The 22,512-nt window shown below is 34.9% G+C and overlaps 3 protein-coding genes across 3 annotated transcripts; 2 read left to right on the top strand and 1 right to left on the bottom strand.

Moving 5' to 3' along the window:
• The first annotated feature begins 7,378 nt into the window (after positions 1-7,378).
• LOC136230064 (protein ecdysoneless homolog) lies at positions 7,379-12,044 on the top strand. Its single transcript, XM_066019000.1, has 5 exons — positions 7,379-8,583; positions 9,003-9,341; positions 10,603-10,733; positions 11,240-11,406; positions 11,593-12,044. The coding sequence occupies exons 1-5, from the start codon at positions 7,418-7,420 to the stop codon at positions 11,788-11,790; spliced, it is 2,001 nt and encodes a 666-aa protein (XP_065875072.1). The 5' UTR covers positions 7,379-7,417; the 3' UTR covers positions 11,791-12,044.
• Positions 12,045-13,638: 1,594 nt separating this feature from the next.
• LOC136230065 (nicotinamidase 1) lies at positions 13,639-16,736 on the top strand. The gene is made up of 5 exons (XM_066019001.1): positions 13,639-13,973; positions 14,055-14,238; positions 14,321-14,454; positions 14,537-14,722; positions 16,175-16,736. Exons 1-5 carry the CDS (start codon positions 13,833-13,835, stop codon positions 16,259-16,261), a joined length of 732 nt encoding a protein of 243 aa, XP_065875073.1. The 5' UTR covers positions 13,639-13,832; the 3' UTR covers positions 16,262-16,736.
• A 354-nt stretch (positions 16,737-17,090) lies between these two features.
• On the bottom strand, positions 17,091-20,623 carry LOC136230063 (protein NETWORKED 2A). The gene is made up of 2 exons (XM_066018999.1): positions 20,203-20,623; positions 17,091-19,856 (listed from the first exon to the last, which is right to left on the bottom strand). Exons 1-2 carry the CDS (start codon positions 20,294-20,296, stop codon positions 17,254-17,256), a joined length of 2,697 nt encoding a protein of 898 aa, XP_065875071.1. The 5' UTR covers positions 20,297-20,623; the 3' UTR covers positions 17,091-17,253.
• Between the last annotated feature and the right edge of the window lie 1,889 nt (positions 20,624-22,512).

Genomic DNA, 22,512 nt, shown 5'->3' with positions numbered 1-22,512 from the left:
ATATTTATCATAGAACTACGTTTTTTATATTTCAAAATTACCGTTTTTTAAACTTTCTCTCTAAAAGGTATTGTCTCTTCACAAAAAAAAAGTATTGTCCACCCTAAATAATTGGTACACTCCATTTGATATTATGTCCCTTTGAGATTTAAATAATTGTAAAATACAGCAAACATCCACCTATATTAATCTACTCATTCATCCATTTTACATAAAATCTTAAATGATATAATCCACCTCTTCCTCGTTAAGTTGAGTCTTAAATCAAAGCATCTGTCTATAAGTCTTGATTTAAATCATCCGCTAAGGTGTTATGGAGCAAAGTGTTAAAAAAAGAAGAATGGAAATAGACTCCAAATCATAATGAGGAAAAGGATTTCCCTGAGCATAATCTTGATTTGGACTCCAAATCATAATAACTGAAATTAAATGGCTAATGATAGACTCTTACAACCATAATAAGCTTTATGGGCGACGGAGAAAGACAAGGCCTCCCAATATCTCGCACAATTGAATCAATCCTCTACAAATTCACTGCTCTAGAAGATGCTAAATGCACTATTTTAGATATAATAGAGGTTTAAAGTTTGAAGTGCATGAGCTTTAATAACAATTCAATTAAAATTTACATTATAAATATAATTTCCTCTGAACAAAAGTGCAAGAAATTTCAAAAATCATAGGATGATCAAATAATGGTTATAGATGTCACAACCATTAGCCAGAAGCGAATAGGTGAACTCCGGCAGTTGTTTTCTCCGTAAGGATTTTTCTTTTCAAATGTGACATAGTTAAAAATGCACATAGATTTGAACCAAAAAGAATAAATTCTTTGAGTAGCCAACATAGGAACGCTGCACAAAGAGATGCATATATATGGTTTTGAAAAGAAACACTATTCGTAAGAATTCCAGTAGAGCACGATAGAAATGAACAGAAATCCATTGGAGCACGACAGCTATGAACACAAAAAGATGGAGATAATCCTCTCTATATCAACCACGGATAATTCTTTCCATAACGTCAAAATTCTAGCTTTTATTCTCCAATTTTTTCTAATCATATTAAAATTCAGATATGAAATCATATTTCGGTGACATGTTTGCCTATATTAAAAAATAATAATCATCTTTTTATAATATGGAATGAGTAGATACAATAATATAAAATTCGGATATAATATGAAAACATGAGATATGAAAAAAATGAGAACAGATTGAGTATATAAATCTCGAATTGGTATAAAGATATATACTCTTGAATTAATATAAAGATTCAAGATTTCGTATTTGATGTTTCTATAGCACAGGCAAACCATCCACCCATCCATGGAATATGCATTTGCTGTTTTTTTTCCAGTCTTTACACAATTAACCATCGCTTTCAATAACATCCATAAGGTATCTTTATGTACTGATAATGATCCAAATTTCTTATTAGTCTTCCTTTCCTTGCTGCAAATATATGTGCACAAATACAAAGAAAAAGAATAAAAACAAAAAATAAAAATAGAAGAGTTCTAAATGCTCGATTACCTTGGAAATCTACCTAGAACACACGTACTGTATACAAAAGATAAAAAAGAAAACTAACAACATCTATCTTATATATAGGAAATAATATGGAGGTAGTTCTAGTTGTTTAAAATACAATTAAGTTTGAAACTTTTGAAACTCTTGAAACTTTAAATTGATTCCACCTCTTCGACTATACAGCACACACGTATCTATCCCATTAGTCCTTTAACTTTTATCTGCAATAAAAAAATTAAAGTACATGTCAAAATTAATTATTATAGAGATTAAGAACCACTATATGGTCTTTTTTTTTTTTAAAAAAACAACTTATATTTAAAAGTACAAAGATATACTGTACATATAAGTATTATCACTATCTTCAAAAAAATAGTGAAGATAAGAATGGAAAGATAAGGACTCTTGAAATAAAAAGCATAATACTTATTTGGTTGCTAAACTATAAAAATCATCAATTAAAATCTCAAACTATCAAAATCATTAATCAAGTTCATGAACTAACTAAAAATTATCAATTGAGTTTCTATTCTAAATAAAAATCATCAATTGAGATCTTATAAAATATCATTCGATTGAAACTCTTCTTTAAATCCATTTTGAAACAATACCGATATTATTATAGTCTATATCAAATATCACAGTTTTTTTTATTTTCGGATAGAAACTCAATTGCTAATTTTACTTAATTCAAGAATCTAATTGATTTTACTTAATTCAAGGACTAATTGCAAGCTAAGAATTTGATGCTTCTCCGAGAGACCACTACAAAATTAGCCTGCTAAAATAGGTTGTCTCTTAATTCAAGCAAATTTCAGGAATTCTCAGCTCAAAATTCAACCGTATAAACTGTTCATTAATTAGGGGGGATAACATTGTGGGAAGGGATTTTTTTTTTAAATGACGTGGAGAGGGATTCATGGTAATGGATTTTGGGAAGGTTTTATCGGAAACCAAAATAAGCTTTTGAGTTAATTGATTAACTTTATTTAATATAATAATAAGTTAAAGCAGGCGGGTATATGGGGAAATGGTGAAAATTAAAAATTCTATCATATTGACACGTGGTTTCCTACTCTCCCAGGCTGCCACGTAATATTAGAGATTTAATATGGTGCTGCCATCTGTTATTTTTGTTTCCACACTTTATATATATATATAATAGATTAGTGCTTAATTTATAGTTGGTGAATAAATTTGATCAATGTACCTTTTTCTTTTTTACTTAAAGTTTTAGTATAAAAATAGACTTGCTCACTTCCAATATCAAAATAAATCACAGACCTCGATGAAATTTTGTTTGAAGGAGAAATCAAACATCAAACCTAACCAGCAAAAGTATCAACTCCTTACCACTCGAGTCTATATTCATTAGCATCAATGTACCTTAAATAAACATACTAAGAAATTAAAAATTAACTATAAAATAAAGTAACTGGACATATAATTTGGTGTATATATATAATTAGTGAAAAATAAATATTATTAAAGTGATTGTCTTCTTGGAAGTTTTAGTTTCATGTTCCTATAAGACAGAGACGACCGAATTCTGACGGATGACTCTTCGACGCTTAAGTCAATTTTAATTCTAAGAAAGCTAATCGTAGTAGCTAGAGTAACGGATATTACAATGTAATATGTAAGGTGTGCCTTTTTGAAGGAGTAAGAACGTTTTATATAGGAAAGAGTCATATTTGAATAAGAACAAATTAACTATGTTCTATTTAGGAAAGAATTATAATAAGAGGTTAGTAGTTATCCACGCTCACTTAAGTCTTCAAATTAGGGTAGGAATGAGATATCCTTGTAAGAAAGGAATGAACTTTTAGAAGGACAATTGAGATATCTGATCTAATGAAAAGGATCCAATTAAAAGTCATCTAAGACGAATCTCAAATATTCACATTCATCATGAGAAGCCCTTCCATAAGCATAGTCTAGTCTTTTAATATTAGTAGGGATCTTTGCGGTTCTCAAGAAATCTCTCTTTCTTCGAGAAAGTTCTTCATTCTCTCGAAGTATGACACATGTTTTGTCATTTATTCAGAGAATATGAACCATTTTCATTTTACTTTAAATAAGCGATCAAAAGATTATTTAATCACTTTCGTATTGCATTTTTTATTGTTCATCTTCTTCACAAACGAGACCTTACTCTTTTGTAAGTTTTATTTCCTTCTTTTGTTACATTCTTACAAAGAATGTCGCATGAATCTCAATCCTGCAAAGACACTGCTACCCTCTTCGGGGGGGAATCTAAAAACCATTCTTCATTTATTGATGACCAATTTTAAGAATTAGTGAATGGAGTTAGATAAATTTGATAAAACAAAACTGCCTTCTTACGTGCCCATGATTCCCTAAGAAACTGCGTCAAGAGTATATTAAGAAACCGCACTATACATGAGTCCATATTTTATTCTCCTTGATGTTCCGTTTGTCCCACAGTTCAAATATAACCTCATATTTAGCAACAAACTAACCCACAATCCAAATATCCAAATGTTGTTTACTCTCTAACTTGTGTGATCTATGATATAATACATCACAGGAGGATAGGATATACTAGCCTAGTTGGGGGTCTCTATCAACTTAAAGAACCACAATTTGGCCATTCTTCCATAACCCATTCAGTCCAAGTTCATCACACCTTTCCCCTTTGGCACTTAAGACTTGGACACCCCTCACTATAAAAAAAAACTTCATTTTTACAGTCTTTATTCCCTTCAATTTTCCTAAATTGTAAAGGCCATGTGATGTATGTCATTTCTCTAAACAAAAGAAGTTGAGTTTTCCAATTAGTACCACCCATTCATAGTGTATTTTTTTGATATGATTCACGTTGACATATGAGGTCCTATCAAACATTATATCAATGGAATTCATTATTTTCTTACTATAGTAGATGATTGTAGCGGATTTGTTTGGTTACATTTGATGCATAACAAATCAGAAGCTAGTGATGCACTTATTTCTTTCTGTGCTTATGTTTCTAATCATTATAACACAAATGTGAAAGCCATTAGATCTGATAATGGCCAAGAATTCAACATGCCTTCATTTTATTCTACACATGGTATTATCCATCAACTAACTTGCCCTGAAACACCACAATAAAATGGTGTTGTTAAGAGAAAATACAAATATATCCTAAATGTTGCAAGAGAACTTTTAATGAAAAGCAATCTACCTAATGCATATTGGCCAGAGGCCATATCCCACGTTGTTTACCTTATTAACAGATTAAAAAAATCATTTCAAACAATATTTCCTACATACTTCTCCACAAAACTAAACCCGATTGACATAACTTGAAGGTATTTGGCATAACTTGAAGGTATTTGGTTGTTTGTGCTTTGCTTCTCCTCTTGAGAGGTACAAAACAAAGCTCACACCTAGAGCTATAAAGTGTGCTTTCTTGGGATTCAAATCTGGTGTAAAGGGTTACAAAGTTCTAAACTTACAATCCAATACAATTTGCTTATATAGACATGTTCAGTTTTATGAGGATATCTTTCCATTCTCAATGCCATCTTTTGAACACCCAACACCCTTAACATTAAATATTGAGACTCCTGATCCTTTCTAGATTTAGATCAAGATGATCTTGAACCCCCAAATACACAACCTACCATATTACCACCTCATCACTCACCACACATATCATCCAGTACACCTCAACCACAATTCACAGATCCTCCAAACAAAAGCATATCCCATCTTCTCTTCATGATTATTATTATCATGAAATCAACCCCATTGCCCAAAACATAAAAGATTCATATCATATCTCACACTTCATATCCTATGACCAACTTTTGTCCCCTAAATGCATATTTTCCCTTAAGCTTATGGCACATTCATAACCCTAATCCTATAAAGAAGCAATTCAATACCCACATTGGCAGGAAGCTATAAAAGTCGAGTTTGGGGCTTTGAAAACAAACAATACATGGACTCTTACCCATTTACCATCAAATAAAATCACAATTGGTTGCAGATGGATTTTCAAAATCAAACACAAAGTTGGCAATTCAATCGACATATATAAGGCCATATTGGTGGCCAATGGTTTCTCACAGCAACTGGGAATTGATTTCATTGACACTTTTGCACCTGTAGCGAAGATCTCTACCATCATATTGTTGTTAGCATTATCAGCTCAATTCAATTGTCACCTTGATCAAATGGACATCACAAATGCCTATTTAAACGGTGATCTCAATGGGGATGTTTACATGAAGATTCCAAATGGTTTTCAAACACATCCATCTCCTCCAAACCTTGTTTATAAGCTACATAAATATTTATATGGGTTACGCTAGGCTGATATGCAGTGGCATATTAAACTTAGAGAGGCATTACTGTAGTTTGGTCTTCAACATAGTCAAGCAGATCATTCTTTATTCATATATTCTTTAGGAGATTCTTTTCTGGCCGTTATAGTTTATGTAGACGATTTGTTTCTAGCTAGTAACTGTAGAATTACTCTAAATAAGGTAAAATCTCACCTCAACAACAACTTTAAACTCAGAGACTTTAGACCACTACAAAATTTTCTTGGTTTTGAGATTGCTCGTAACAGCAACAGATTACATTTTTGCCAACGAAAATATGACATTCAAATGTTAGAAACCTTCAACTTCCATAATGTTAAACATGTTGATACCCCAACAGTTCCCAACTTTAAATCTGATCCATGAGCCACCCTTCTTGATGATATTACAAGCTATAAGCAGCTCATTGGCAAATTATTGTATCTAACCCATTCCAGACCCAAGCTTTCTTACCTTGTTAATCACCTATCCCAACACCTATCTTGTCCATCTACTGATGATCTTTAAAGGGCCCATATGATACTGCGATATATAAAAGAATCCCCAGGACAAGGTCTTTACTTCCCTTCAAACAAGCCAAACTCCAAGCTTTTTCTGATTCCGAGTGGGCAACTTGTCCAGAGACCAGGAAACCTTTCACTGGTTTTTGCATATTTTTAGGGTTTGCTCTTATCTCATGGAAATCCAAGAAACAAATTACCGTTTCTCGCAGTTCATCACAAGCTGAATATAGAGCCTTAGCTCATTGTACTTGTGAGATACATTGGGTTCTCTACTTACTCACGAACCTTCTTATCTCTTATCATGGTCCCATCTCTCTCTCTCTCTTATGTGATAACCAGGATGTTGTTCATATTGCTCAGAATCCCGTCTTCTATGAGTGCGTAGAATATATTGAAATTGACGGTCACTTAGTCCGATAAAAACTTATGCAATAAAACATTCATTTCCTTTTACGCTTAGAAAATCAACTTGCTCATTTGTTTATTAAACTACAACATGGTCCTCCACTCCAATTATTTATATCCAAACTTGGACTTCTAAATATCTATAAGTCTAGCTTGAGGGGTTGATAGAAACGAGCTCACTGTGATTTTTCTTATTAATATTGCTTTTAGCTTTATATTTGGTTAAAGGGGTGACTGGCACATCATACATGTGCTACTAATCAGCTTGTTTCAATGACAAGCTAAACGACTTGACGTTGATTCAAATATGTTAAGGGGGTGTTTGGTTGCTATTTTTTCGATCCTCAGTTTGCCTTTTCACTTTGAAAATGAGAGTTTTAGGTGTTTGATTAGATACTTCCTGTTTGCCTTTTGTAGTTGAAAAATAGTTTTTTAAAAGCAGAAAATCTATGCTTTTCGGAAAAGCATCATTTTCAAACAGCAAACAACAAACTGTAACAGGAAACGACAAACAGCAACGGCAAAAGGCAGGCAAAACGAACGGGCCCTAACTAGCTCAAGCCCTCTCCAAGGTTCAGCCGTCATATGCAAGCAGCTATAATTAACTGGCCAGTGGCCACCACCGGCTGCGACCAAACTCATGGCGACACCGTCAGACCGAGACCCTTTCACCTCAGTATTTGCCGATACTCACTCCCGCGTACCAGAAGATACCGTTTTTTTCGCAATATTCCCTGATTCTTCCCTCTCCAATTCCTTCTCTTCTTCTTCTACTCCATCCCTTTCCCTCCAATCTCTTCATCTTCAAATCCTTCAATTCATTTCTCCTTACACTTCCTCTTATATTTGGCAACATGACCCTTTCTCTCTATCTATCTCCTCTTTCTCCTCCCCTTCCTGCCTCTGTTCCTCCAACTCTTCTATCCCCCACCTCCACGGCAAGCTCCGTTTCGGCGACAATATTGAGGATGAATGGTTCGTCGTCTTTCTCCTCTTCCTTATCTCCCGCCAATTCCCTTCCCTCTCTATTCGCGTATGGGATAACGACGGCGAGTTCCTCCTCATTGAAGCCGCTTTTCATCTTCCTCGCTGGATTGACCCCGAAAACAGTGCTAACCGCGTCTTCATTCGCCGTGGCGATCTTCATCTCGTCCCCCAAAGCCGCTTAGCTAACCCTACCTTAATCGACTCATTGAAATTTTTGATTTACTACGAAGAGGAGTCACGAGCTACGGAGGCTATTCAGAAAGCGGTGAAACACCGGATTTCGCAGTATCCAGAGAGAGCGAGACAAAATACGCATCAGGTTCGGGTTAGGGTTCCGGTATCAGTGGCGCAAGTTCTCAAGCACGAACCATGCTTAGTATCTTTGGCAGTTGAGGGGTTCTACGATAGAGATATTGATACGATGAAGTACGCAGCGAAAATGGAGAAGTTTTTAAGTAAAGGAAGAGAGGAGGAACTGGTCTCGTTGGGCGTTAAGATGTCTAGGGCCATGTATGCGCAATTAATGCAGCAGAACTTTCAGGCACCCAAGTGCTATCCTATGCCAAGTAGAGGGGATGATATGAGAGCGTATTTGGAGGCAGAGTCGGGAATGAAGATTGCTTGTGGGTTCGAGATGATGTATCAGTTAAGGAGGAAAGAAGGCGAGGAAGGGAAAGGGAGTACGTGGAATAAGTACAAGGAAACTTTGGAGACGAGTGGGTACTTCGAAGGATTGTTGCCGGGCTCAAAGGAGTACAAGAGGTTGCTGGAGAAAGCTGAGGAGTATTATAGAAACAGTGCTCTGTTTACAAAGACCAGGTAGTTTCTAATATGCTTTCTAGTTTATGCATTTTTTTTTTCTTTCCGTGAGTGTTAGGATCAAAATGATATCTACTGGTATTTCTTCCTGATTTGGAGAAGGACATGCTTGTTTTGTGGAGGTAAATGGGGGATAGGAATTTATGTGGAGAAGCAGACCCTTAGGGATCATGTTGCATTGTGCTTTTAGATTTTGCTTTGCTGGAATTGAGATTCTGCAAATTTGAACTCAAATCACCTGTTATGAGCCATTGCTATGCTTCTACCATCTTGCAAATTACTGTTTCAAGGGCTATGAATCCAGTTTTTCTTTGAGGGTATAAATGCAATGATACAAATTTAGGCTGTTTTCATAACATATGCTTGTCTACCTCTTAATAATCACTGTTTTAATTGTAATTAACATGCTATAATTGCAGTGAGATGATGAGTGCTCCCGTGAGACGAATTGATGAGATACTTGCTACACCACATTCGGCTGATGATTTTCAGAATCAGGAGATTCCTCCTTCTGATGATGATTCTTGGCTTTACAATGGAGAGAATGAGTTGAATACTGCTCTTCAGGAGAGACAAAAAGAGATGGATATGTATAATGCTAAATCGAAGAAGAAACAGAAGTCCAAAGAGCAGCAGGATGCTGGTCCTTCATCTGATGCTGACTTTGCTGATTTTGATCTTGGTCATATTGCAAAAACCATGCAGGCGTTTGTGGAGAAGGTGTCCAGCTACAAAGGAGCAGAAGTTCCAGAAGACAGGTTTGTGCATAACCATGATTGCTGTTAATTTGATCTCCTTTAACAATTTAGTTGTATTTGTTAATGTTCAGTTGTGTTTCTCTGGTGAGTACTGCCACACTGGCAAGATTGGTTGAACCAGGTGGATTAATTTGACTTGAGTTCAATGCTTAGATGTGGTGAAATAGCTTCAAGTCTAGGCTGCCCTAGTTTGGGCTTTATATGATTGTGGTCCCACTTTGCTAAGTAGAGATATTAATTTGGTTGAGCATTGATATTTTGTTCTCATACTGCTTTTCATGGTTGCTTAAACTTTATTGTACTTGACGGTTTAAACATGGTGTTTAATTTGAAAATCCTCGTTTTTCTGTTTTTACTTATAAGCTTGAGCTTTTAGGTTGAATGGATTCAGAACTTTGGAGCCAATGGTTTAGAATTCAAATATTAGCTCCCCCTATGTATTTAGTAAAATTTTAGCACAAGATATAAGGATGTGTAAGATCTTTTTAGATGTATAAAACCAGATCATGGTAGAGACTTGAAATCTCTTTTTAGACACTCACCTGAAAGGTTTTGTTTTGAGATGGTTGACATCTTAATATTAATCTTTGGGATTAGGGACATTAGTCACACAGGTGGTTCATGTGATTGAACCATTGTGCGAATTGTTTCTAAACCGTGTATGTTAAAGGGAATGCTATTCATGAGGTGATGTATTCTCTTGACAATCAGAGCAATACCTTGTCAGCTTGCCATATCTATAGCCTATAATTTTGTATTATATAATTTTGGTTGGGATTTTTTAAGATGCTGCAATGCAAGGAACACAAATTATAATGTGCATCATGTACTATAGTTCTGATGAATGTGCGTGAGATGCAACTAGCTAAAAATGGCGTTATTTGATTAGTTAGCAGAGATGTGTCTGGTTTTTAGTTGGTTATTCCCTGATCATTTTGTTGAATGGTGATAGTTGATAAGAGCTGTGACACTTCTTTAACCATGATGGTATTCTATTAAAAACCATTCTGATTTAATATCCTCCTCTAGTAGATTTGGCTAGAGTGTTCTTAGAAGCAGATGCCAACTTTTTTTTTTATTTTTAAGATAACTTTTTGCTCTCTCCTTGTTGCGTCTGGTCCTCATGCAATGGATTCAGATAGATTCTTGAATGACTGGATATGTCAACATTTTTATCCCATTTGCATATTCTTTTTCTATAGAAATTAGTGCCAGTGCGCAAGCAACTGATTCAGATTTGTACTTCCTGATTTTCTTAAAGGAACCTGGAAGTAGATATCGATGTGGACCGTTTTCTAAAAGACATGGAGTCGGTGATGAAGACTCGTGATCCTCAAGATAATACCAGTGATGGTGATACCGAAGAAACATCATCATCTGACATGGATTTTGGTAAGTTCCTATTTTTCTATTTTACTGGGTGCAGTATTGTTTGGATTTTGAGTTCTGAATCTCTTTTGTTCTTGTTTGGTTGGTGATTAAGTCTCAATTGTACCTGTGGACTTTGGTTCTTTGTTTATGCATCTTTCCATCCTTTCCTGTACAATTGTGATAAGACTAAGATTCATAATCTACACACACATGTGTAAACGCACGTCCTCCGTGTGTCAGTCACTCACATATGTACACGTTTGCTAGTCTCTTTCTCTTCCATAACAGACACATCTATGACGGAGGTAAGGATAATATTTTTGGGGTTAATTACCTGAAGCTCATTAGCAAATAATAACTGGTTGAGTTAAAAAATCTAAGATTTGCAGTCTTGTCGGTTATAAAATTGTTTGTTTACAGTCTTTGTTGCTGGTCTTTAGAAACATGTGGCTATGCTTACCATGAATAAAAATTACAGGCTCCTTAGCACATTGTTGTTCTTATATTAACATAACCAATGTTGGCAGACGAATCTGAAGATGGAGGTGATATCATGGAACCCTTTGAGGAGAATGAGGAGGGAGAGGAGACTTTCATGCATACTTATTCAAACGCTTTAAATGAGGAGCTGAAGAACACCACTCTCCAAAAGAGCTTCGTTCGTGCAAATGAGCAGGCCTCCAACAAGAAAGAGGTAGTCCACTCATCTTTGCATCTACAGATACTGTAATGCGTTATATTTTCAACTTGACTTGAGCTTCAAATTGAAAATTTTGGGCTGTGTTCCCCAATTCCCGTTGCATGTACGAGTATATTTTATTTTTGTTGGTCTCAAAATTTTGGTTGTAGCATTTAATTTGACTTGATGAAAATTGTGTAGGGAACATCAAATGACATGGATGAAGAGTTTACGCCAGTGGATGTTGATGTGAACCTGGTGAAGAGTCTTCTAGATTCCTTTTCTTCCCAACAAGGAGAAGCTGGTCCTGCTTCCAATCTGCTTGGGCTGATGGGTCTCCAACTCCCACCAGATGACAAAGGCAAAAGCAAAGGCAAAGGCAAAGGAAGCTCTAATTAATCTCTGTAGTGCTTGTGCAATTTGTATGTGCAAATTTCCAGCGAGTCCACATGATGTAAATACCGGCCTTATCAGATTGTCTACTGAGTTTTTTGCTATGTAGTTGAGCGATGCTTTTGCTTAGTTAAATTTAGTTGTGGTCCAGGGCAACTTTGGCCTCTTGGATTCATTCTTGCTTTCTAGAAGGCGTTGAATTTGCTACTACTAATTTGAGGAACCAAATGAGTATAGTTTTCATGTTTAGTGTGATGATATTAAGGGACTGTTGGCTATCTGCTGTTGAAAAAAACTGTTTTTTTTTTTTTTTAAAAAGCTGCGATTCTGTTTTTGTAAAATGCCACATTTCATCTATAAAAACTAAACACTTAAAACTCTGGTTTTTAAAGTAAAAAGGCAAATAGAAGATGAAAAGTAAGTAACCGAATACCCTAAATAGTTTCTAAACTTCAACTGTTTTTGAAATTCATTTCCCCTTCCTCTAAGGGTTGTCAGATAATATGCCCATCCAGCTTGGATCCGGCTATTTCTCCGTATATGTGAGATTCATGATAGGATTTGAATATTCTTAGGATCAATTTTTTTTTATATAAATATTAGATGCTTTTGAAAGTATAAGAATTGTATTTTTTTTTTTTGTCAAATAAATCTTTTTTTTTAATAAATGGAGGAAAAATGAAGAAAAAACAAAAAAAAAAAATCTTTTTAATAACAAATGGAGAAGAAAAAGCAATATAGGCCAAATTACTAGTATCCAAAGGGTGAATATTTATATTACGCAGCGTACCTTCCCAAATTAATGAATCACGCGGGGCCTATCGAATCTGAACTGAGCAATAGAGTTAAATAAAAATATTAGAATATGTATAAAAATAGCATACCCATGGAATCTGAGTTCGCAATTTCCATTCATGGAATCAAATAAGGCTGAATTCAGAAATCTGACTTGGAATATTACTATATGATTAAGCTGTTTAAAAAAATATATGATTTATTTTTGTGGGAAATATGACATCATTTGTGATTGTACCTCTTAATAGCAAAATATACATTTTTAAGTATAAAACAAACAAATACATTCTAAAAATGATGTATTCATAATAATTAAGGTAGCTAACTTGAAGACTCAACTTAATGATTTATGAATAAACAATGAATTAGTTATCTTTATAATATAACAGGATATATTACACCCATGACCACTGAACTTTATTCATTTTCACGGTCTCGCCACTAAACTTCAAAACGTATACTTTTTAACATTATGACAACTAAATATGAACCAACACCTCAAAATGACCGTTGACAACTTTAAAATGGTAATATCTACGAATATTGTTTAGAAACATATTTACCACGAAGTCATGTATTTTATTTTTCAAAATCATAATTTTTGAAGTTTTCTATCCCATAACCAAACAATACCTAAATGATCTCAAAACCAAGTTGAAGAATTAAAATTTCTTAAAATATTAACAATTCTTGAAATTTTTTATTTTGATGTCATCAACCATCATTTTGAAACATTAATTAAATTTTAGTAATTATAATATTAGAACGGTAATTTTTAATTAGTTATTGACTGACCAAATGAATTTGGTTAGTGATCATTAGATCTTGTTAAATTTAAATCTTACTATGATTTTAATTTATATCGTAAGATTCTAATTAATCAAGATAATCAAGTGTCAAACAATGTAAAGTTAAATGATTTCTCTTATGTCATGTGTTTTAATTTAGCAACCATACGTTGAAAATCAGTAAAGTTTGGTAGGTATGAATGTAATTTAGGCTAATATAATATAGTACCCGTTTTGTTTGTTTTCTCCTTTTTAGGTGGATTTGTCATTTGAGCAAATCAGCTTTCTCTGTTCAACGCCTATTTCTGATACTCATTCTTATGCTGTCTTCCCATTATTTGAATTTTCCCCTCTATAATAAGAACTACACTGGTTGACTTGGTTACCAGCATTTGACCACGCTCTTTCTTTCTCTCTCAATTTCTTCAATACCCAGAAACCAGAAACACACACAGAAGATATACCATGGTATCTGAATCAATTGATTTGTTGAAGCAGGAGCTCCCTCTACAACAAGATTCTTTTCTTATTAATGGTCATCTTAACATTGGCCTTGTCCTCGTCGATCTTGTTAATGGATTCTGCACTGTCGGCGCTGGCAATTTGGTATTTTCTTCTTCTCTTTCTTTGCATATGTATGGTTTGATTCAAAATTCTTAAAAAAATTTATATCTTTTGATCCACAAGGCCCCAAAGCAGCCGGACAAGCAAATATCGACGATGGTTGAGGAGTCGGTGAGGCTTGCCAGAGCATTTTGTGATAAGAATTGGCCTGTTTTAGCCTTTCTTGATACCCATCATCCTGATATTCCTGAGCATCCTTACCCGCCTCATTGTATTGCTGGAACTGATGAGGCAAGACTTGTTCCAGGTTTAGTACTCTGCTTTTCTACTGCTGAATTTAGTGTTTTGAGATTCTGTTATCTCATTTTTATTGGTTTTATAATATGTAGAATTGCAATGGTTGGAAGAGGAACCTAATGTGGTATTGAAGTGCAAGGATTGCATTGATGGGTTTGTGGGTTCAATTGAGAAAGATGGTTCCAATGTGTTTATTGATTGGGTCAAAGATAATAAAATCAAAATTGTGAGTATTTCTGTTCATAGACTGTCTCTAGTGCTCTTTGTTTGGTTTTCATGTCTAATGTAATGTGGTTTTGTTATTCAAGGTATTGGTGGTAGGGATATGTACAGATATATGTGTGCTGGATTTTGTGAGTTCAACTTTATCTGCCAGAAATAGGGGGATTCTTGCTCCTTTAGAGGAAGTCATTGTCTATTCTAAAGCTTGTGCAACCTTTGACTTTCCAGTTCATGTTGCCGTAAATATCAAAGATGCTGTTGCACATCCCCAGGTACTTTCAGTTGTTTCTTCATTGTTTGCTGAATCCATCCATCTTTTTGCCTCAATATATGTGTATGAACTGATGCAGTCAAATTATTTGCAACATAAATGTCAAATACTGTCTGCATTTAGACGGAACAAGGCATTATTGTCAGAGATTAATATAAGATATATAATTGGGCTTTAACTATCAGCTTGCTTTTAGTTAAATTGGTTCCATCACATGGTATCAGAGCTGCTTGGACCAAACGGTTGAGGGTTCGAGTCCTGGTAACCTCATTAATTTGTGGAATTAAAAGCACATGGCGGCGGGATGGGCCTGTGTTGTGCACGCTGCAAGCCTAAGGGGCATTTGCGTGTGGGTGTGTGTCAGAGATTAATATAAGATATATGATTGTGCTTTAACTATCAGTTTGAGCTGTTGGTTAAATCGGTTCCATGACAATTGTTCGTTATAAAAAAAAAGTTGTTCAAGTATAGATTTGCCTACCCTATGTTTTATCTGTTTAGAAGTGGTTCTTTTTGCCTAAATTTTAGTTGATAATGAAAGCTATCCATTAACATGTGGACTTAAATATGAACTGGTCCTTGGATATTGATTGAATTTGCATCAAACCGAAATATGGTTCTAAAAGGGACTTTTCGTTTTTTTTTTTTTTTTGTTTCTGTTGTGTGTCTTCTATTGTTTCATTGTACGGAGTTGGATTAGCTAACAGGCCTTTTCATTCCTAAGTTACATAGAAGAGTAATGGGTTATAAATTTGCAAAGCTTATCACCGTAGAGCAAGTATCATCTGTTTATTATCATGTTTCTTGTTTTCAAGCAACTGCTTATAGCAGCACAGATGTTTGGCTGTACATAAATATACTATTTTTTTTTTGCTCGATATATAACAGTAACTGATAGCAATATTCAGGGGAAAAAGACAAGTGACTTTCCGAGTACCATAAGCCTCATGACTCTTTCCTTCACAAAATTGTTTTATATCCCCTGACTCTCTTTTCTTTCTTCTGATCCACTCATATTTGGAGGGCTTACCTGAAATAATGTGACTAGATCATGTTCCAATTCAATTGGTGTGTTGCTCAAATCTTTTAATTTTTAAATAAAAGCTCCTGGGCATGGTTGAGCCTGAACATAAGGATTTGATTTAAAGAACCAACTGGAAATACAATTAATACTGTAAATGATGTTGTTAGGTTGGTTGTTAATGGAGAATAGGGTGTTGCAGCTGAATTGGAAAAGAGATGCAAATATTGGTTGGTTACTTTAAGAGTGCTATGAATGAATTAAAACATGAGAGAAATAATTCTTTTGATTTGTATGATGGTTTTTCTTACATAACTGGCTTCTTTAGTAGCCAAGTGTTTCTGTTAATTTCTAACAGTGGCATGAACATACATACATACTAGAGGGATTTGTTTTTTATGTTTTATTTTATTTGCTTTTGCTTCATTCCAGGAGCTGATGCATCACATAGGGCTTTACATAGCAAAGGGAAGGGGAGCTAAGGTGGTGTCGGAGGTATCTTTCAGTGAACTACAATAGCCTATCAAGAGGCCTGGCTGTGATGGTTTCTCATAAGAGGGAGATGTAAATCTGATGCTTTTGTTTATATGGTGGATCAAGGATTAATGTAGATACTATAGGGTGCTTTGGTGAAATGTAATTGAGAATATCCAGTATAAGAATTCTCACATATTACTTAGTAACACATAGTAGCACAAAAATTCATTCTATGCTGTAAGTTCTACGATCGAGAGTAACTTGGTTGTGATTTTTCCCCCCCTGTAAATGCATTTTTCGCGTGAGCATACATAGCCTACTGAATTTTCTAAACGAAGCAAAGAAAACAGTTTCCGTTGCTGTATTAGAGTCATTTGAGCTTTTCTTATATCATTCACAACTTTGATAGTTATCCTTCAAAATTTTGGACTAGAGAGGGGCAGAGGATTATGTTTTTTTGTTATCCTTTTCAGACATTCGCTATATAATAAGCTAACAGTATTGATGTTTCAGACTAGCTTAGTTTCAACTTGTATGATTCATAAACGTGTATGGTATTTCGAGACGGATGATTCCATCCATCACGCAGTGAAACGATCTTATCAAATATTGATGTATTGACCCAGTTATCCATGTAGACATTGCCTGCCTCATGTAACAGGTTAGTCCTTCGATAAAGGGAAGAAGCATTGTAAGAAAAAATTTCAATGTTCTTATTTTCTGCAGCAATATTGATCCTCGTGATTTGCATCTTCAGATTCAATGTCTAATGTATGTAAATCTTGACAAAAATATGTTACAGTAGAACCAATTACAGGTCTTGAAGTGTAAAAATAGGGAAAAAGAGTAAGGATCATTTAGCAGAAAGATGTGAATAAATAATATCAAACCATGGCATTCAAAAATTCTGAACAATCCTGATGTATTTGTTACCTGTAAACATCTAGAAAGTAAGAAAAACATTCCCCGCCAACAGGAAATACTAGAACAAAAAAAGAGAAAAAGGGTGCAGCTCATCAGCAAGCAGAATCAATCTACAAACTTACTCCTGATTTAAACCCATTATATTTCTTTTGCAGAGGGGTGACACACGAGAAGAAGGAATGCTTCTGCTTCTTGGGTTTGATACCGAAGATGAATGAGCGCAAAGGAATACGAGATCGGCTGTCTGAATGTTGAAGTTGGATATTGGGTTGGTCCTTTGAGCCAGAAAGCTTGTATTCTTCGCCCAACTTCGCCAAAGTTCTCTCAACTTCTAACTGGAGTGTCGTGACATGATCTAAGCCAGCCTGCAGTTCATCGGCCACTTTGTTATTCTCTTGCTTCATGTTCAAAATCTCACCTTGGAATTTTGCTGCATTGTAGCTTGTAAACTTGATGTCGTCATCCTCAGCACTCTCCTTCAATGCAGCTGTTATTTCTTCTTGAATATCGCACAACGATGAGAATCTGCTCTTCACTTCATCTTTCAATTGCACTCCTGTTTCTAGCCACATTGATAATTCTGTATGTATCTCGCTAAGATGAGCATATAGTGGTTTTGCATCTGATTTAAGAGCACTTTTTGCATCATGGTTACTACTATCTTGCTTTTTTGAATCAGTGCTACCCTCTTGCTTCTTTTGTTTTTCCTCGAGTTTTGACAATTCAGACTGTAAATCTTTTATTTCAGTTTCAAACTTCTGTATTTGATGGAATGTAGAGCTGAACCTTAACCAGAAATCTAAATTCTCCTCTAGCACTTCATCAATGCCTGTCCGGAATTTTTGTTCAACTAGTGAGATTTCTGGCAGCTCCATCGAAAACAATCTATCATCTGCTTCTGTAAAGGATTCTGTCTCAGATTCATTCTCATCCCCGGTTCCTGCTTGAAGAAGACCTAGTTTACTTCGCAACACTTTAATCAGTTCATCCTTCTTCGCATTAGCACTTCTTAGCTCTCTTAACTGTATTGTTATATCGAAGAGGCCATCCCCGTTTTTCTGTGCTGCATCTAGGAGCTCCTTCTTGGCATCCTTGTAATTTCGAAGAACTGTAGTATACTCATCCAGTAAAAACTTTTCTCTATCTTTCATACCTACGGTGTACAAGTGCTTCCAGTCAGGCTCACCTTCTTTGTCATCATCGCTTGCCTTTTCCTTATGCGAAGAGTCCGAAACTTCAACGCCTTCAATCTGCTCTTGTTGTTTCACAGTTTGTGATTCATCAAGATTAGATTCATTGTCTTTCAGCGACGTATCAGAATCCTTAATCTCCGGTTGCAGCTTTGAATTCTGCAATTCTTGAATGCTTTCAACAGTTCTGACCTCTGCATCCACTTCAACAGAAGCATTAGGCTCCTCATCTGGCTTCACATTATGCAGTTTCTCGTTAAGCTGATCGAGATCTTGATGTGCTTCACTAAAATGCATTTGGAGACTCTTATTCTGGCCTTCAACAGTTTGGTCTAGCTCCTGAAGTCCAATTAACTTTTCCTCCATTTCTCTCAGCTTTTCTCGTAAATCTTTTTTCCCATTGATAAGTGTTGCCTTATCACCTTCGAGGATTCCGATTTTTGTTTGAAGATCATCTGTTTCTGTTCTCATTCTCTGTATAAGAGCTGTCTGTACTGAAACTGAAGCTTCTAAGTTAATGACCTTGTTCACAACCTCATCAATTTGCTCTGCAAATTCTGTCACAGATAAAGATGAAGGTCCAGCACTAATGTGTTCCCTAATCTTTTCACGCAACAACTCCATATCCTTTCTTTCTTGAGTGATGGTTTCCGGTTCTTGGTCTGAGTTTTTCAACTCTCCTGCTGCGCCTTTACCACCAACTGGATTTTTGTGATCGATCTTTTCATCTAAAATTTCTTCCTTGAGTGAATTCAGCTTCTCTCGAGCATCATCGATCCTTTCATGCTCCACTTTAGCTTCTTCTACAGATTTCTCGTGTTTTTTCTCCAACTGAGACAAAGTATCATGGCACGATTTCAGGGCTGCTGAAGCCATCACAGTGCGAGCTTCACTATCTTCAATAACAGTGCCTGCACCGAATTCATCTTGCAAAACACAAACCTTCTCCTGCATTGCTGTGATTTCCTTATCAATCTCCCAATACTTGGCTAGCTGACCCTCGTAAGAACTCTTAAGAAACTCCTTCTCAGTTTGCAAAGCCAGAATATTTCTCTGCAGCTTGTCGATTTCATGAAGTCCTTCGGAGCTGCTCAAACCGGACTTAGCAACTGGATGAGCAATAGGTACTTTCATGGACATCCTAGATTGTAATTTCTTATTAGCCGGCGTGAAAGCTTTCTTCACTTCTCTTGGAGCCTTCGTTGGGACTTTGGGAATATTAGCTTTTGAAGGCTCTGAAGCCTTTCTAGGGAAGCGACGGCTTGAGGCTTCTTCTTCGTCGTCATCTTCCATAGCAAACTGTACTTGTTCAGGGAAAACAGAAGCAATGGTGTTGTTAGCATTTTGTAGCTCAGTTGAAATGTGATCATAACGTTCAGCTAGAGCGCGGTATGCTCGATAAGATTCTTCGACGAAACTAATAAGTTCAGGCCTTTTCTTGTAGTACATTTCTGCCCTCCTGGCAAAAGAGTCTCCATCCTCTTCTATCAGTTTCAGGACATATTGGACCTTCTCTTCCATATCTGTCAATTCACAATACAAATTACTTTTAGCAGTTTCCTAAATTGCAGAAAATAACAATCCTGGAACAATTGTTCTCAATGATTCAATTTCAACATGTTTCTACCACTTTCATGTTAAATTGATCATTGAAACATCCAGATCTTAGGTGAATAAATCCCCAAAACTACTAAACCAAATAAAAAATTTCATTCAAGTTTCTGTCACAGATTGAATGAATCAAAATTGATTTGGAATACAAAGAAAATTTGCTCATTGTTATAAATCTAAACACATATAGGAAACAGAAAGGGATACGGACACGAAACGCTGAAACGCTAGTAGATAAGATGAAGAAAGGGAAGTTACCTTGAAGGTTTTGATCCATCCATTTAGATTGCTTGGTTCTGATGTGGCTAGCCCACCACCATGAATAAGCATTGCTTGCTGCTCTCTGCAACATTTTCTTTTGATGATTCCTTCTTTCTTTCTGTTTCTCTCTATATCAGAAGAAACATCTAGTTTTATTTGCATAGGCCTTAATACATGTAATCCTCTAAAGACTTAAGTATGAAAGTCATGCAAACAAACACCTCCTTAATTCCTTTTTTTTTTATTTGATTAAAAGAGTAATAAAATAATTAAAATTTGTAAGAAACAGAAAGTCTTTTGTGCATTAAAGAAAGGAATGTGAATGTGTGTGTATGATTTTAAGACATTCTAATTATAGGATCATGGATGAGAGTTATTTTCGCCTGATTTTTCTAATCATTCCTTACCCTATTCAATTTAATTAAATAGGTTTCCATTCACATTTATTGTTTTTTTTATAAAATAAAATCAAAATTTAGTAATATTTTTTCAAATAAAAAAAGGGAGAGAAGCTAGCATGATGTATTGCCTTTCCAGGGTGTTATGGGCACCTACTTTATTTTTGCTTTAAAAACTTACTTTATTAATTCTGGAAATAATAAGGAATAAAAGTTGATTAAGCAACCTGTCACTCTGTCAATTAATTATACTTTACAAAAATTAATATGTAAACCTTTATAGTGCTTTTTATTTTAATAAAAGTTCATTTCTTTTCAATTAATCAAACAATTTTCCAAAAGTACAACAAAAGATTTAGGAGAAACAATTGCTAACAATTATCTCTGTATTTTAGCCAATGTTAGTCAAAACTAGAGAGGCCGGGTCGATCGGAATCGATTCAGAGAACTATAAAATATTGCATTATTCAAAATTGGTAAAAATCTATCCATTCGGGTAGTTTAACCAGTGATCCATTAATCCAGTACGAGTTTACGGGTTGGAATTGGTTTAATTTTTAAGCTTTTAGTATTTTTTTTTTAAAAATAAATGACAAAAGTTATTAAATTGATATTAAACGTCGGTTTTGATTACATTGACCTTAATGACTGTACACTATTTGATCATTTACCATTAGATATTAGTTTTCGTAATTGGTAGGAACAACCATGTTCCCATGAACCTTAATGATCAAGTAAAATTTGGTCATTCACCGGTAGATCTAGACTTATTAGAATTCTAATATGGAGATTCAAAGCATACTAAAGTTTAGATTTAATAAGTCTACATCCAATGATGAATGACCAAATTCACTTAGTCATTAAGGCCGGTGTAAACATTGTTGCAAAAGCAAATCATGAGAAAGAGACAATTTTTGATGGATAATAACCTAAATACAATACTTTTCTTTTACGTATAATATACATAATAACTCCATTTTCAAGGGAATTTTTTTTAGATCTAAAGGATATAACACCAAAATCCCCAAAACAACATTGTCCTTCTACACCATCAATCTAGGTAGATCGAATTTTTTTAGGTATTTATTGAGAAGATAAATATGTTTTCATGAGGAAAAATCCAAATTACCTGGTTCTAAGGTCCATCAACCTCATTTTAACCATGATCTGCTTTAGTTTGACACACAACAAGGTTGATCAGTCTTATCGTATAAGAGGTAGTTGATGACATGTCGCATGTTTATGATACACCAACTGTATTTTAATTCAAATTCTAGTAGGTAGGGCCAATCGGCTTTAGAAGCAAAAAAATAGAGCCAATCGGCCCTAAGGGATACAGTATAACTTTAACTCCCATTTTCTCAGCATTTGACTTTGGCATTCGGAAATAGAAATTTATGGAATCAAATCTACAACTTAATAGAGTCCAGAAAAATTCGTGCTCACATTAGAGACAAAATTAGCAAGGTCTATTCCACACAGTTGAAAGAAATACAAAACCACTTGATTCTAATACATAATGATGTTTGTAACTTAAAGTTTCTATAAACTAGGGAGATAATATACATTTTATCACCTTCATTGATGATGGCACAAAATATTATTATGTAGATATACTTAAAAGCAAGGACGAAAATTTATTCAATTTTGTTCTCTATACTCAAGAACTAGAAAATTTCAGATAGTAGGAAGCGATCGTGGTGGTGAATACGTTAAACTATTTGATGATTTTTTTTCTACCAACATGAAATTATTCAAGCACCACCTTATTCTCCTGAATCCAATATAGTAGCAAAGTGTAAGAATTGTACATTAAGGAAATAATGAATGCGATGATAAATAGTTCTAGGTTGCCACAAAACATGTGGGGGAAAACTGTTTTATCAACTAATCACATTTTAAATAAAGT

Source organism: Euphorbia lathyris, chromosome 5 (genome assembly GCF_963576675.1).
Source record: "Euphorbia lathyris chromosome 5, ddEupLath1.1, whole genome shotgun sequence".
Lineage (NCBI taxonomy): Eukaryota > Viridiplantae > Streptophyta > Magnoliopsida > Malpighiales > Euphorbiaceae > Euphorbia > Euphorbia lathyris.
This window is presented reverse-complemented; position numbering and strand designations above follow the sequence as displayed.